The sequence below is a fragment of the Carettochelys insculpta genome, chromosome 1 (genome assembly GCF_033958435.1).
Source record: "Carettochelys insculpta isolate YL-2023 chromosome 1, ASM3395843v1, whole genome shotgun sequence".
Lineage (NCBI taxonomy): Eukaryota > Metazoa > Chordata > Testudines > Carettochelyidae > Carettochelys > Carettochelys insculpta.
The window spans coordinates 231,542,597-231,557,815 of NC_134137.1; the positions used below are offsets into that span (position 1 = coordinate 231,542,597).

At 53.9% G+C, this 15,219-nt stretch overlaps 1 protein-coding gene across 1 annotated transcript; it reads left to right on the forward strand.

The window, feature by feature from the left end:
• The first annotated feature begins 115 nt into the window (after positions 1-115).
• Positions 116-8,231, forward strand: TPI1 (triosephosphate isomerase 1). The gene is made up of 7 exons (XM_075001639.1): positions 116-319; positions 5,843-5,966; positions 6,085-6,169; positions 6,286-6,418; positions 6,719-6,804; positions 6,932-7,019; positions 7,608-8,231. The coding sequence occupies exons 1-7, from the start codon at positions 208-210 to the stop codon at positions 7,724-7,726; spliced, it is 747 nt and encodes a 248-aa protein (XP_074857740.1). The 5' UTR covers positions 116-207; the 3' UTR covers positions 7,727-8,231.
• The last annotated feature ends 6,988 nt before the right edge of the window (positions 8,232-15,219 follow it).

Consider the following 15,219-nt stretch of genomic DNA (forward strand, 5'->3'; position numbering starts at 1 on the left):
GTTATCACTATGAGGTGGAGCAAGTCCTGCGCGGGGACGCTTCTAGGGGCGGAGCCTGTGGAACGTTCAGACAGTTGTGGGCGTGTCTCCGCTTCACTTCCCTATAAAGACGCTTGAGCTCAGCCTGCCGGCCCGGCTGTTCATACGGACCTACTGACCTTCTAGTCTCCTTCGGCGCCAGGCCAGGCAGCAGCACCCCGGCTCATCATGGCTCCCAGGAAATTCTTCGTGGGGGGGAACTGGAAGATGAACGGGGATAAGAAGAGCCTGGGCGAGCTGATCCAAACCCTCAACAGTGGCAAGATCCCGGCAGACACTGGTGAGGGGGCGGGGGGACAAGGCTGTAGACTGGGACAGGAAAGATGGGAGATAAGCCGGCGGAGAGTGTCTCTAGGAGGCGGTTCCCGGGCCTCCGGCTGTAGGGCTATTGCCATCGGCTGCCTCGCTCATCCCTGAGCATCAGCGCCGCTTTTCTCCCCCCGCTAGCCCGCACTGTCTGACTACGGCAGGCCGCATGCCTCCGCCAGCCCGACCGTGCGGCTTCTCCCCCCGCGGACTCTGCCCGGCTAAGCGTAACGCGAGCGGCGCGTACTGAGATCCGGGAGGAGCGGCTGCTGAGCTAACCTGCTGGCCGGGGACGGGCAGCCAGAGGCCCTACTACTGCAGCCCCGCAGTGGGTGGCCCGGCAGGCGCGTCCGGGGTCCGGAGGCTCCTGCGGGGCGGGGGGCGCTGGCCCGCGCGCCGGGGGCGGGGCTGCTGGAGCTCGCCGCGGGTCTCCTTTACCCGCTCGTCCCCACCCCGCGCTGTGCCCGCCTGCACGTACCCAATGACTCGTTTCCTCCTGCTGCACGGCGAGCGCCGGCGGCATGGCGCGGCTGCTGCAGCCTGGGATCCCCGCCTCGCTGGAGGGAGGGGGAGCGCCGTGGTGGGGCCGGCGGGGGCCGAGCACATCCCGAGGCACTAGGAGAAGATAGGCGGGAGGATGGGAGAGAGTCTGAGGCGTCTTTCCTTTGCCTGGAGTCAGGCATAGGGGTCAGGGCTCACCAGATCCCCTCTGCCCTCTGGGGTATCATGGATCACCAACCCCGCTCAACACAGCCTCGGAGGGACCGAGTGTGATGGAGTTCAAGGGGTCCCCCTGCACTGCGACCCGTCCGCTGGCAGGAGTGACTCTCACTCAGCAGGTACAACAGGAGGTTTATTAGGCAACAGATGCCCAGTTTCTCACAGAAGCGACAGTACAGCAGTCAGAGACAGTCCTTCCAACCCGTCCTGGGGAGAAGACCCCGAGGGGTGCCCCTCTGGGGTGTAGCTTTCCCCTTCCTCCCGCTGGCTGCCTTCCAGCTCTCCCTTCCCCTAGCCTCTAACTGCCGCCCGCGATTCAAACCCCCGCTCGGTCCTCCCTCCTCTTTGTTCAGGGCAGAGGTGTTACCTGCCAGTTGTAGCCCCAGGGTCATCCTTAGCCACTGGGAGCTGCTCTGCTTGCCTCTCACATCCAGCCTGACTTACACATACTCTCCCCCGGCTCCATCACACCGAGGTGCCCCAGCCCCCTGCGAATCGCTTGGCAGGGATGTGATGAGGTAAGGCATACCCAGATATCCTAGCAAATGACCTGAGCCACACACTGCCTCCCACCAGACTCCCCAGGTCATTTGTCCCATTACTGCTGCTCCCTCTGCCTGCTGCTTCTGCTGCCTGGCTTCCTCTCCCCACCAGTATGAAATATGGATACTCCGCAGGCGGGAGGCCCTGGCATCCTTCCTCTGGACATTCCCGCCTGCAGCCCGAGGTGTTCCACCCCCACTGAGCCAGAGGGTGACCATTTATTTCCTCCTTCCTCACTCCTCGGGGCTCCTAGGTGGCAGTGTCCCAAGCTGTAGGCCTCCAGCCTGTCTTTGGGTGAGCTCTCTTTAGAGGCATCTCTGCACCCAGATCCTGCATTGCTTTCCAGGGGCTTAGTCATGTTGCCCTTGTTCCCCCTGGACTCATCTAAACACAAGTCACTCTGGTTTAACTTGTAGGTTTAAAAATTTGTGAGTTTTAGCAGCTCCCTTTCTTTCAGTTCAATCGGGCTCAGCTTACTTCACTAAATCATGACATAAGTTGACATGAGACACATGGTGGTTTAACTAAATCAGTTTCAAATTGCACCTTAATTTAAGTTGGTGCAGCTTTATCTTGTGCAGCCCAGGCCTTTGTTATCTCTGCTTGAGCCAGAGTTTCTGCTCCTGCAGGTGGATGTCTAGTTCACCACCTTCCTTTAATGGCTGCTTCAGTTGGTATCTGTCTCCTCCAGCAGCAGCTTAGCTGGTCCCCTCTGTCACCATCTTCTCACTGTTCTTTGGCCACTGCAGCTGCTGGACTGTCTTCTGCCTCTGGGTCTTCTGCTGCTTGGCTCTTCTGCTGCTCATCTCTTCAGAAAAAGCGATGGGGCTCCTGTGATGAGGAGGGGGAGACTGCTATTTTGGGGAAGTGCCCTGAAGAAATGTCAAAGGTCTGGAGACAGACTGAGACCTAAATATAACCAGTGGTGGCTGGGCTAAAAATATCAGCTACTGTACTTGGGTTTGGAAACCAGATATCTGTTGGTTGTTAAAGGTTAAGGGGTTGGCCTTGGAGAGGAGGGGTGCTCCTGGAAGCCCCTCTTAGTTTCTTGCCCTGCCCCCATTTCCCAGTAGCGCCAGGTCCCAAGATAATTGTGTAGGGCTATACCAAATTTGCAACCATGCAAAATGCGTCAGGAACCACGAACTCTGGCCTTTTGTGTGCTTTTATGCTAGACTAGGTGGATTTCATGGGGAAACCCGCAATCCTCAAATTGGGGTTTCTGACCCAAAAGAGAGTTTCAGGGGAATCGCAAAGTTGTTTTGGGGGCTGGGGGCAGGTCACAGTGTTGTCACCCTTGTGCAGTCCCTTCAGAGCTGGGCAGCTGGCAAGCGGTTGTTATGTTGGTGGGGTGCCCAGCTCTGAAGGCAGCACCCAGCCAGCAGCTGTACAGACGTAAGGGTAGTAGCACCATAGCCATCTCACCCTTACGCATGTACTACTGCTTTCAGAGCTGGGGGGCCAGAGCGTAGTAGCTGCTGACTAAGGGCACAGCTCTGCAGGCAGCAGTGAAGGAGTCAAGATGGCAACACCTTATCATGCCATCTTTCCTTCTGTGTTGCTGCTGCCAGGTGCTCAGTCTTCAGAGCTCAGCTCCTAGCCAGCAGCAACTGCTGCCCAGCCCTGAAGGCAATGCTGCCGCCAGCAGCTGTGCAGAAATAAGGATAGCAATACCACCACCCCCCTACGATAACCTTGCCCCGCCCTCGCCCACCCACATCTCATTTGTGAGTCAGGATGTTGACAATTGCACCACCATTTTGGATTTAAATATTTGAAACCATGAAATTTACCATTTTTAAAAAGCCTGTGACTGTGAAATTGACCAAAACAGACAGTGCGTTTGGTAGGGCCCAAGTTACGTGTAGGAGTGAGTACAAGTAGCTACTACATGGGTCCTTCTGGGGAAAGCCTGGCTAAACAGCTACAGTCTCCTCTTCCTCCCCTGCTGCCCCCACCTGGTCAAATACTCTCTGCCATAGAGAGGGTGAACGTTCAGTAACCTGCACGTACCAAACAGGCAACAGTTCTTGCCACATAATCGTTAACCAAGTAAATGAACAAACTAAATAAACCTTCCAACTTAAAATTGCTCTGTACCTTTCAAAATGGAGGCAGGTAGCAAGCAATGCCAGCCTTCCCTGTCTCCCTATTCCCAGTGCACAAACAGGATGTCCCCAGCTTCCCTATGTAAAAGGGGCCATGATGGGGTTACTGCATCCAGGTCCCTAGGGCTTTATAGATTAACCTGCCTGGAACAGTGCTTGGATGCCTGTGTGTAATAGTGGATGTGATCAGACCTGCTCAAGGGTTAGCACTGAATCTGTACGTGCTTTTCTTTTACTTGGGTCCATCCTGCCTCACGTCCTTTCCTTGGCCGTGACAGGGCAGACAGGCATGCTGCCCAGCTTGGAGGTAGGAGATGCTCAGAACTGTGTGTGTCTGTGGCCTGGGCTACACTTAGAATTTAGACTGACACCACTGGGAGCTCTAGCTGTGAGCCCCTAACTCCAAATGTAGCTGTGGCTGCTGCTCCTCAGGGAGGTGGATTTATCAGAGTGATGGGAGAAACCCTTTCATCAGTTTAGGAAGCATCTAAACTATGGAGATACAGTAGCCTGGCCACAGTACTGTCACTGTGCCACTGAAGCTGCCATAGGGTAGGCAAGCCCTGAGCTGATCCCTAAGGAGCTCCTAGGCTGATTTCCTTAGAAATTTCACACCCCCTGGGCGGGTACTGCCTCTAATCATAAGGATGTTGAGGAAGACTCACCCAGTTCCCTCTAATCTGCTCCTGAGGGGCCAATATCCTGGGGCCCTACATCTTAGTGGTGCTCTAAGTCTTTGTCATGAGAAGGTGATCTCAGGCTTGTGGGTCCCATAGTGCTGAGGTGTAGCTTCTGAGCAGCTTTCTCCTGTTTCCTTTAGTTGATCTCAATCACGGCACCTCCTAAACAGTTCTCTTCCATACCACGACTCTTGCCTTGTCAGATGCTATTTGCATTTCTCACATAGAATCGTAGAAGATGAAGGCTGGAAGGGACCTCGGGAGGCCATCTGCTCCAGCCCCCTGCCCAAAGCAGGACCAACCCAACTGAATCATGCCCACCAGGACATTGGGAAGCGGGGCGTAAAAAACCTCCAGGGATGGACATTCCACCACCTCCCCATGCAACCCGTTCCAGTGCTTCAGTACCTTCTAGTTAAATAGCTTTTTCTGATCTCCAGCCTAGACTTCCCCAGCTCCAACTTCAGACTATTGCCCCTTATTCTGCCATCTGCCACCATCAAGAAGAGCCTAGTTCTGTTCTCTCTGGAACCCCACTTCAGATAATTGAAAGCTGCTATCAAATTGCCTCTCACTCTCCTTCTGAAAATTAAATAAGCCCTGTTCCCTCAGCCTCTCCTCATAAATCATGTGCCCCAGACCCCTAATCACTTTTGTTGCCCACTGCTGGACTCTCCAGTTTGCCCGCACTGTTTCTGTAGTGGGGGATCTGGAATTGGATGTAATACTCCAGATGTGGCCTCACCAGTGCTGAATAAAGCAGATCTGCTGTCCATGCTACCACATATGCACACGCAACAGTAGCAGCTTTGAGCTTGGTAGATTTAACTCTTTGAATATCTGCCTCAGATTCTACCTGCCCAGACCTCTGAGCATTTCTGTGGCTCTTCCCTGAGCTTTCCCCACTAGTCACACACACACTCTAGGAGTGAGGAGCCCAGAGCCGAGCATAGCATGCAAGATGGGCTCTTCTCAGGCTGTGCGTCTGAAGTCCCGGGACTGCACTGGCCAGTTATAATCACAAGAAACTTGCTATTTCTTGCACATTTAAATTCCCTGCCATGAGGACCGACTCAGTGTTCAGTTTTTCCTTCTGAAAGTTCTAGGGGGTCCTCGCTGTGCTGTAGGACTCTGGAGCCAGGCCCTGTTCTGTCATCTGTACAAATGTTGAACTGAGTTTCTGCTCATGATACTCGCCATGAGTCCCTTTAGGAGAAGGTTAAAATAGGGCAGAAACAGCCCTGTTGTGTGGGGTCCCAAGCTTCACTTAAGGAAGAGTTGCTACAGTTTGGCAGAACAGGGATGTCCACTGGGGAGGAGGAAGTTGAGGGATTAGGAAGAATCAGGGGACGGAGTGGCGGGGAGAGAAGAGTCAGCAGGTGGGAGAGGGTCAGATGTGATGTCCACTCCACCCTCATGAGGTTAACACCCTCTCTTGCCCTCCAGAGGTTGTTTGCGGAGCCCCCTCCATTTACCTTGATTTCACCCGTCAGAAGCTTGATGCAAAGATTGCGGTTGCAGCACAAAACTGTTATAAGGTGCCAAAGGGAGCTTTCACGGGAGAGATCAGGTGAGCCCACCGTAGGCTGATGGAGCTGAATGAGCTTAGTTGGAGTCCTTCCGCAGCAGGGGCTCTTCCCAGAACAGGGGCAAGGCCCTAATTTCTCTCTCTTTCTCTCCCCCGCCAGCCCTGCAATGATAAAGGACGTTGGTGCTACCTGGGTGATCCTGGGCCACTCCGAGCGAAGACATGTTTTTGGGGAGTCTGATGAGGTGGGGCCACTTTGGGATGTAGGGAAACAACAGTTTTAACATGCTGGTGGTGGGGAGCTGACCTCTGGAGGTGGGGGCTGGGAGTGTCTGGCTAACTCTTGCCTCTACCTTTCCAGCTGATTGGGCAGAAAGTGGCCCATGCCTTGGCTGAGGGTCTTGGTGTCATCGCCTGCATTGGAGAGAAGCTGGATGAGAGAGAAGCCGGCATTACAGAGAAGGTGGTTTTTGAACAGACCAAAGTGATCGCTGGTAAGTCTGGTGGGAGTTTTCCCTTTGGCCCACGAGGGGGACAGTGAACCTTTCTCTGTCCCATTCACTCTGGTCCAGAGGGACCCCACAGGGGAAGTATATTATTATTCCCTGGTTACCTCGTAGGTGGGCAGCTTAGTTGGCTTTGTGTACGCTTGTTTGGGGGCTTCTGTCTGAATACCCAACTGCTCCTCCAGTAACACAGCGCTGTTATCGGATAGCTGACCTGCTCTGCCCTCCCCTGTAGGCGGTTCTGTGCCTCACCTCCCAAATAACACTTGCTTCCCTCTCTTGCCCCAGATAACGTGAAGGACTGGAGCAAGGTGGTTCTTGCCTATGAGCCAGTTTGGGCTATTGGAACCGGTAAAACTGCAACTCCCCAGCAGGTATGGCCAGGGCTAAGGAGCCAGGTGTCCGTGTCTCTCCTGCCTTTTCAGCGAGTCTTGCTCTTAAAAACTGCTCTGTCCTCCCTGGGATTGGTGTCCCGGTAATGCAGCTGTGGTTTCGTTACAGGCCCAGGAGGTTCACGAGAAGCTGAGGGGGTGGCTAAAAAGCAACGTGTCTGAAGCTGTCGCTCAGTCCACTCGGATCATCTATGGCGGTAATCGGCCTTGGCTCACCTCCCTTTGGGTGGTCCCCCTCCTCCCCGCTTGGTTCTGCCCTGGGTTGTAGAGATGCTCTGTGTCAGGCGGCTAGGGCCCCTGCTATCAGAGGCAGTGTGGGCTAATAGACGGAGGCTACGGGACTTGGGGAAACCTGGTTCAACTCCTTGGCTGGCCTGTCGGATCACCCTTCTCCCCACGTCTCAGCTGCCCCGCACGTACAATGAGGCTAATGAAACACGCCACCTCTGGAAAGCACTTTAGGACTTGCGGTGGGTGGTATTACGTATTAGCGATACCAGCAGGACGCTGTGCGCCGCTTCCCTCTGTTCTTTGAAGGACTCTTCAATGTCACAACCAGCTTTCCGATGAACTCTAAGGGACATACTTCCCTTCCCACCTCCTATTCGTCTCCTGAGCTGCAGAAACTCTTTGGGGCGGAGGGGCGGTGAATTAACCACTCAGCCTGGTCCCCTCTTGGTAGGGGATAGGCTGTATCAGTGCCTATTTGTACAGCTAACCAGTCCCTTCCCCGGCATTGCCCAGGCAGTGTCTAACTCCTCTTTGAAATCATGCCCCCTCTGTAGGTTCAGTCACTGGTGGCACCTGCAAGGAACTGGCCTCCCAGCATGATGTAGATGGCTTCCTGGTGGGCGGAGCCTCCCTCAAGCCTGAGTTCCTGGACATCATCAACGCCAAACACTGAACTGATTGATGCCTAGAGCCCAAAAGGGGGAACCATGGCAGAGGGGAAGGAGAAATAAACTCCGAGGAAGCTCACCCCCTCCCTGCTCACCCCCTCACTGTAATGGTCTTGCCCGTGTCCCCTCTCCCACAATTACCGTAACCGTTCCTGCTGCTAACCACTGTCACCCTGCTGGATTCTGATTGGCAGGGAGCCTTTTGCCAGAGGCAGGGTTTTATTGGTCTCCGCCTCTCCCCCTAAAACCGGCACATCTCACCGGAGGCTTGTGGCTGGGTCTGGCTGGCTGCTCCTGGTAGACCAATCAGAGTCCATGGCCTGTGTGGCCCTCCCTCCCCGCCCTCCTGCAATGCCGTCAGTGCTGCGATGGGGCGGCCGCTTGCACCAGGCAGCCTGGGTTTCGACCAGCTGGGGGGAGTGCCTGGCAGCTGTCATCCCTGTGAGACGTTGTAGCTGTTCCATGTCCCTGAACCAACAGTGAATATTAGAAATAAACATATGGCACCGGCTTGGTCCCAGCGCAGTCACTGGGGAGGGGGCTGGCTGAGGAGTGTGTGCCACCAGGCAGGTCGCAGCTGCGGGGCCTGCGGGGGGGGGGGGAGGGGGCGCTTCCTGCAGGGTGAATGAGGTAAGGACAGCGCATGGAGGTCTCTCATCACAGCTTGGGGTCCTCTGCCATGAGCTGGGCACAGCTGTGAGAGGTGCGGAACTGCTGCCGGGGCGCAGCTGAGGGGAGAGTTCAGGCACCATTGGTGAGCCCGGTGTTTGCGAGCCTCACCTTTGCCGGCTTCGGCAGCGCGTCGCTCTCGTCTTCGAACCAAGCCGGTCTCCGGGCCGGGACGGACCAGGCGCTGCCCGTTTCGTGGCAGGCCCCCGCCGTAACATCCGTTCCAGCCTGCAGTCAGCTGGGAGCAACAGCATGGGCGCGTGAGCTGCTCCTGCTCAGCTCAGGGCTGACTTGTAAGGCTGGAAAGCAACGTGGGTTTCTTTAGCTGAGCAACTGGGCGCTGCTGTGGTCCAGGCAACCTCCACTACCTGGTAGGCTGGAGAAAGCAGCTGGGGCTGCTGCCTGTCTGCTCCTGCAGCACACGTCAACCCCAGCTTCAGCACCTCATGAAACTAGTGGGCTGAGGGGCTTACTTGAGAAGCAGGTGACTGTCTACCCAGCAGAGGTGGAGTGTGCGCACCACGCCCCCCGCCACTCCCTCACTCCTCCATAGGAGCGGTGGAGTGTGTTCCTTGCTGGCAGCGGCCTGAGAGCTGTGCTTGTTGGGGTCTGGTTTGCTGATGGTAGTGGGAGCCTTTGCTCCCTGTCTGTCCCTTGCAGTAGCCCTTCTGCTCCTCCTCCCTGCTTTGTTTAACCTGTCAGAGTGAAGCTAGTGGTGGGCTCTGTCAGCATGGCAGGGGCTAATCATTCTCTCGACTTAGCCACCCCCATTATCAACCTGGCCAAGAGGCCTCGCTCTCACATCCCCTGCTGCCCCATGGGAGCTAGACCACCGTCAATCCAGCGGTGAGTTTGGAGTGGGGAGTTTCTTAGAGAAAGCAGCACCACCTGTCAAACTGAGAACTGGGGAGCAGGGCAAAGTGTGGGGGAAGGGGCGAGAGAAGGCACTGGCTTTGGGGAACTGCCCCTTTGGGAAAGCCCTCGCAGGGGCAGGATGGGTACAGCCTGCACCCCAGTTCTTGTGAGGGTTGAGGAACTTGGCAGAAGCTGCCACAGGGCCCTACTAGGGCAAGGATAGAGGAGTGAGGGGATGGACTCTCCATCTCACTTGGACATCCCAGCTCGTTTGGGCTGCTACCACTTTCAGCCCTGTCAAGATTTCCTTCCTTTTGCAATCACAGGGACCTTGCTGTAATGCCACCTGCCTGGCCTCATTTCCCTCTGCAATGGGAGCGTGCCTCTACCCAACTGCAGGGTGCTGACCCAGCCCTGCCTCATGCAGGGTTCAGAGCTAGGTAATGTCTTGCCTTTCAGCCCTTGAGTCTGCTTGTGGGTGGGTCCTGTCCTTCACTGGACAGCACCCTTAGCTCCATCCCCATGCGTCAGCATTGCTGCCTAGCTGGGCCACGTAGGACTTAGCCTGCAGGGGAGCATTTGTGATGGCCATCTTCATCAGGGTGAGCAGTCACAACTCGAGGCCTGTCAGCTCTCCCAAGCACGCAGAGCCTCAATGTAGCCTTGCATCTTCCATACCCCATTCATGCTCTGGCCTCCATGATTTTTGTTTGCTGTAGTGTTTTCAGAGCCTCTCTTGGGCTTCCAGCTGTGTTTGTGCTGTGCCTCAGTTAAAGGGGCGTCTTAATTCTGGTCTCAGGGAGAGGAAGGGCTCTCTCCACCACCAGCAATCTGATCCAGCTCTGCACAGAAGCCAGAGCCAAACATGGGGTTCCTCTTTCCTCCACCACCCAGCTGGACCAATTCCCTTCAGCGGAGTGGTGCTATTTAACATGCAGATAAGGCAGAGTCCGAGGAAAAAAGGTGTGCACTTTGACATAGTGTTTCACACCCTTTTAGCTCCTGCAGCCTGATGGGCAGATGGGCCTTATACTGTGCTCTTTGTTACTTTTCTGCAACCTTCCCTCGCTGTTTGTGGTGCAGCTGATTCTACCCTGAGCAGGCGCTGTGCTCTCAGACAGGCAGGCCCAACTACCAGGGGAGAAGAGGGTCTTGATCCTTACTATACCAGCCTTTTCCTCGGGGGTGCTGCACACTAGAAGTGCTACAGTGGCACAGCTGGTGTGCTGCAGGCGGTCTGGTAAAGACACTGCTGGGGGAGCTTTGCTGGGCATAAAGAAGCCACATCTGTGAGAGATGGTAGCTAGGCCAGCAGGAGGTGCTCACCCACCAACGCAAACTGTCCTCTCTGGCACTTCGAGCAACATAACTTACTTCAGCCGCCTGAGTGAGGTAAGTTACACAACATAACCTGTAGTGTATACCAGGGATGAGCAAACTTTGTATGTTGGACCCCACTTTTCATGCCTGCAATGAGCAGGGCACCTCAGCCTGTCCAATGCAATCCAAACCCACAGACATTTTGGTTATGTTCACGAAAGAAGAAAAGAACCCTTTTGGCAGGTGTAAGAAAATAAGTCTGTAAAATGTAAAAAGTTTATTAATTGGTATGTAAATGTGAATATTTTAATGATATGGATGAGCCTGAGACCCAGCAGCTGATCATACTGTGTCCCCCTTATGACATTTTGCCCCCACCTTCCCAGGGGTTCTGATCGCCCCCACTTGGCACACCCCTGGTGTAGACAAGCACTCAGTAAAAGGAATTAATTTGTCTTTGAGTTTGGAAGGCATCGTTAACTAAAGGTGAGGCACTAGCCCAGGGGTGGGCAAGACAGGACCAGGGGCCCAGATCTGCTCCCCAAAACCTTTTAATCTAGCTGCAGTAGGCCCCCAGGCTGGGAGAGGAGGAGGAGCTTCATGTGCTGGTCCCATGGGCTCAGGAAATTCTGAGCTCCTATTGGTCAGTTTCTAGCCAATAGGAGCTGAGATATTGCTGGGGGCAGGGGAAGTGCACAGAACTAACCAATGGGAACTGATATTTTGCTGGGGCTGGGGGCAGTGCAGAACAATCTCGGCTCCCATTGGCCAGTTTCTTGCCAACAGGAGCTGAGAGATTTTGCTGAGGGTGGGAGCAGGAAGCCTTTGGATGGGGGCTGCTGGCAGGAAGGAAGCCTGCCTGAGGGTTGCTTGCCAGGAGCTGCTTGGGTAAGCGCTTCCTAGCCAGAGTGTTTCTGGCACTGCAGGCCAACTTCCTCCCAGACCCTGCATCCCTCCTACCCCTCCCCCCTAGGCCAGTATCCTCATCTGCACCTGTAACCCACTCCTGGACCCTGCACCCCAATTCCCTGCTCCAGGTCACCACCCAACCCTTCTGGACTCTCCTCCCTCCCTGCCCAGCTCACAACTCCTTCCCAGACCTGCCACCCTCACCTACATCCCTCCCCCAGGCCAGAATCGTCTCCTGCACCTGTAACCCCCTCCTGGACCCTACACCCCAATACCCTGCCCCAGGTCACAGCCCCTTCCTTCACCAAACCCTCTCAGACCTCCCACTGTCTCCTGCTCCCCAGTCCCTTACCCCAAGCTCCCTTCTGTACCCAACCTCCATCCCAGACTCCACACCCACTCTATAAAAAAGTGCAGCCCTCGACCACTCACCAAAATCTTGGCGTGCCCTCCCCGCACAAATAATTGCCCATCCCTGCACTAGCTGCATCTGAGACAGAAGGGCAGGGCTGGGGGCTTTAGCAGAGTGGGGAGGAAGCCGCAGCCTGGAACAGGAGACAGTTCTGTGGGTCAGGACTGATGTGAAACTTCTGCATGTTCCTTCACCCTCTTCTGGCTTCCTTCTTGCTGCCACCTGCATTTCCACAGGAGGCATTTACTTCAATCTTCAAGGTTTTGATGGCTTTCCTCCGGCCCCATCTCCCCCAACCCCTGGGCCTTCTTGCAAGAGGGCGTTTATGCCCCGAAGGATTCAAAAAACCCTGTTTCCACTCCGTGTCCTAGATGCTTGCTACAGTGGGTTGGCCCAGCATTGAGGCTGGTATTCTGCCCTGCTCTCAAAGCATCCAGGTCCCATTCCCTGTCCTGCTCCCTTGCTCCCAAGAAGCTGGATCTCCACTACCTGTGGGTTAGTTAGGGCCTTGGGCTGCGCTGTGGAAGATGTGCGTCCTGTTCCTCTACCCACTCAATGGGCACTGGGAGTGCTGTGCATGCAGAGGCTGCATCTTTATATTCACTCCCCGTTTTGTGGGCTATCCAGGCTTAACAGAAAACTAGCTGCAGATTGCCTGACTTGGAGCGCCCTCAGCTGGCTGCCAAGAGAATTGCAAGTACATTTCACTTAAGTCAAAACGAAAAGCAGTCAAGGAGCACTTTAAAGACTAGCAAAATGGTTTATTAGGTGAGCGTTCGTGGGACAGACCCACTTTTTCAGACCACATCCAGACCAGAACAAACTCAATATTTAAGGCACAGAGAACCAAAAACAGTGAGCAAGGAGGACAAATCCGAAAAATGATCAAGGTGAGCAAATCAGAGAGTGGAGGGGTAGGTGGGGAGGTCAAGAATTATATTAAGCCAAGTATGCAGACGAGCCCCTATAGTGACTCAGAAAGTTCCCGTCCCAGTTTAAACTTAAGTCCATACCCTTCCCCCTCTTACACACAGCAGCATCTGACTCTTACCCACTAGCATCCACACCTCATAGAGATGGAAGGGAACATGGGAGGTCATTGAGTCCAGTCCTCTGGGCAAGACCAAGCTCCATCCTTTTTTAAATGATTAGCCCCAGACCCCTTAAATGGCCCCTCAAGGATTGCGCTCACAAACCTGGGTTTTGCAGGCCAATGCTCAAACCACTAAGATATCCTTCCCCTTCAGTATTGGGTTCCCTCCGGGTTCCCTCCCAGCATACAGCAGCTCTTCAGCTTCATCATGAGTCAATAAACAGGCAGTAACTGAGACCTGTTTGTGATGTCTACCTAGAAGGCTGTGTGCCCCTTGCCTTTCTGATGCTCAGGGCCTCAATACGAATCTCTGTGTAAAGCTCCAATTCAATCCAAAAACACGCTTCCAGAAGCAGTGAGGCTCTGGGTATCCCTGGGAGTAACACTGCTTTAGGCAGTCAGCTTCCCCCAGCTGGCTCAGGCCTCCTTTTGCATTCTCTCTCCACCTCTCAGATGAACATGGCTTTGCTTGTTGGACTCTTCAGAAATGCATCAGAAGGATATTCAGGATCCTGCTGCCTTTAATGAGAACTGATAGCATTCAGCAGCTTGCAGACTTGGGCCCTTTACCACTGCACACCACACCCGGTCCAAGGGAGAGGCTGGCAGAAGTGGGACCACTGGAGAAAAGTTTTTTTTCCTCTATCTTAGTCACTGACACAACAAATAGCCTTTTTGTAGAGAAAAATGACAACCCCATTAAATCTCAGGCAATATCTAAACAAATGGAATTATGGCTGAGCATACGTATCAGTAATTTAAGGGTAAACTGTGTTAAAGGGATGGTGTGATTATCTCAAACCAGGCATGACAAACCAGGACATTCAAAGATTAGCTTAAATTTCAAGCTAAATATCTGAAGAAACTATGAGATGCCCTCACTAAAGCACACAGAATCCCCGCCCCCCAGTCTGCCTTGTGATACTGCACACAGCAAATATAAGCAGTACAAAGCAGGGCTTGTGGATCCAGATTAAAGCGATTTAGCCACAATTTCTTAATGAAATAAATTAGAAGTCTAATCACAGGAAGGGGAGAAAAGACTAAAACTCAGTGTGGCATTGAATGTGGGACACTGAACAGTGACTAGACCAGCCTGAATCAGTCCAGTCACAGGCATGGCAAGAAAAAGCCCATTTTTTGTCCAGATCCAGCTTCCCAGATTACTTTACAAAAATCTTTAAACCATTAGACATTGAATGTACAAGCATAGCTAGTAAGATCTCTCTAGGGTTTTCTGCAGGAGCTGGAAGGGATGGGCCAAAGCATGTGATGGGTTACAAAGGATCTGAAATGCCTTATGAAGCAACCCTCTCATGATAAGAGAATACTGACCTTGGGTAAGTGCAGAACAAATGGGATGAGTCCCTTCGCCACATGGTATGGCGTCAGTCTGGCAAAGCAGGCCTGGACTTAGGGCAAGGCAAGCCTTGTGCCCCACACCTTGAGGGCTCCATGCTGCAACTGATCTCAGCATCCACCGCCTGCTAGCTGGGCCCCACTGTCAGCATGCCGCCTTGGGCCCTGCCAACCAGCCAGGCCCCGCTGGAACAGGTCTGTGGCAACGTCACAGTTGGGAGAAAGGACCCTACGCATGATTGTTTCCTATGGATGCTCCAGAAGTTTGCCCAAGAGATGGAGAAGCTCCACCAGATTTCATCTAATCCCTTTTCCCACAAGTCACACAGTCAGGGAGACTGCCTAGGATGTGAGAGGTTGATCTGTGAGGCAGCAAGAAAAAATGGGAGTTGAAACAGTGTGAGGAAAGGAAAGAACAGGAGGCAGTAATTGGAGTAGCAGGGGAAGTGGCAGCGTGACTGTTGGAAGAATGGGGAACGGGAGCAGGCTTGCGTTAAGAGAGGAAATACCAGAGAGAAGAGATCGGTGAAAGAGGGAAAGCATCATGAGACTGGAGGCTGAGGAAGTGAGCAGTCAGCAGGAGATGAAGCCAGTGAAGTAGGAGGAAAAAGTGCAGCCCTCTGGGAGCCACAGAGCCTGGGACAGAGGAACAAAGGACACAGAGAGCAGGAGAAAGGAGAATGTGGCAGGGGGCTGGACTAGATGACCTCCTGAGGTCCCTTCCAGCCCTATGATTCTGTGATTCTGTTGATCCGCAAAATCAAGTGATCCTGTGCAGAGAGGTTGCAGGAGAAAAGTGGGTATATGGTAGGGTGATGAGGTATTCAGATTTTATGGGGACAGTCCTAACATTCAGGACATTGTCTTTTACATAGGCTCCT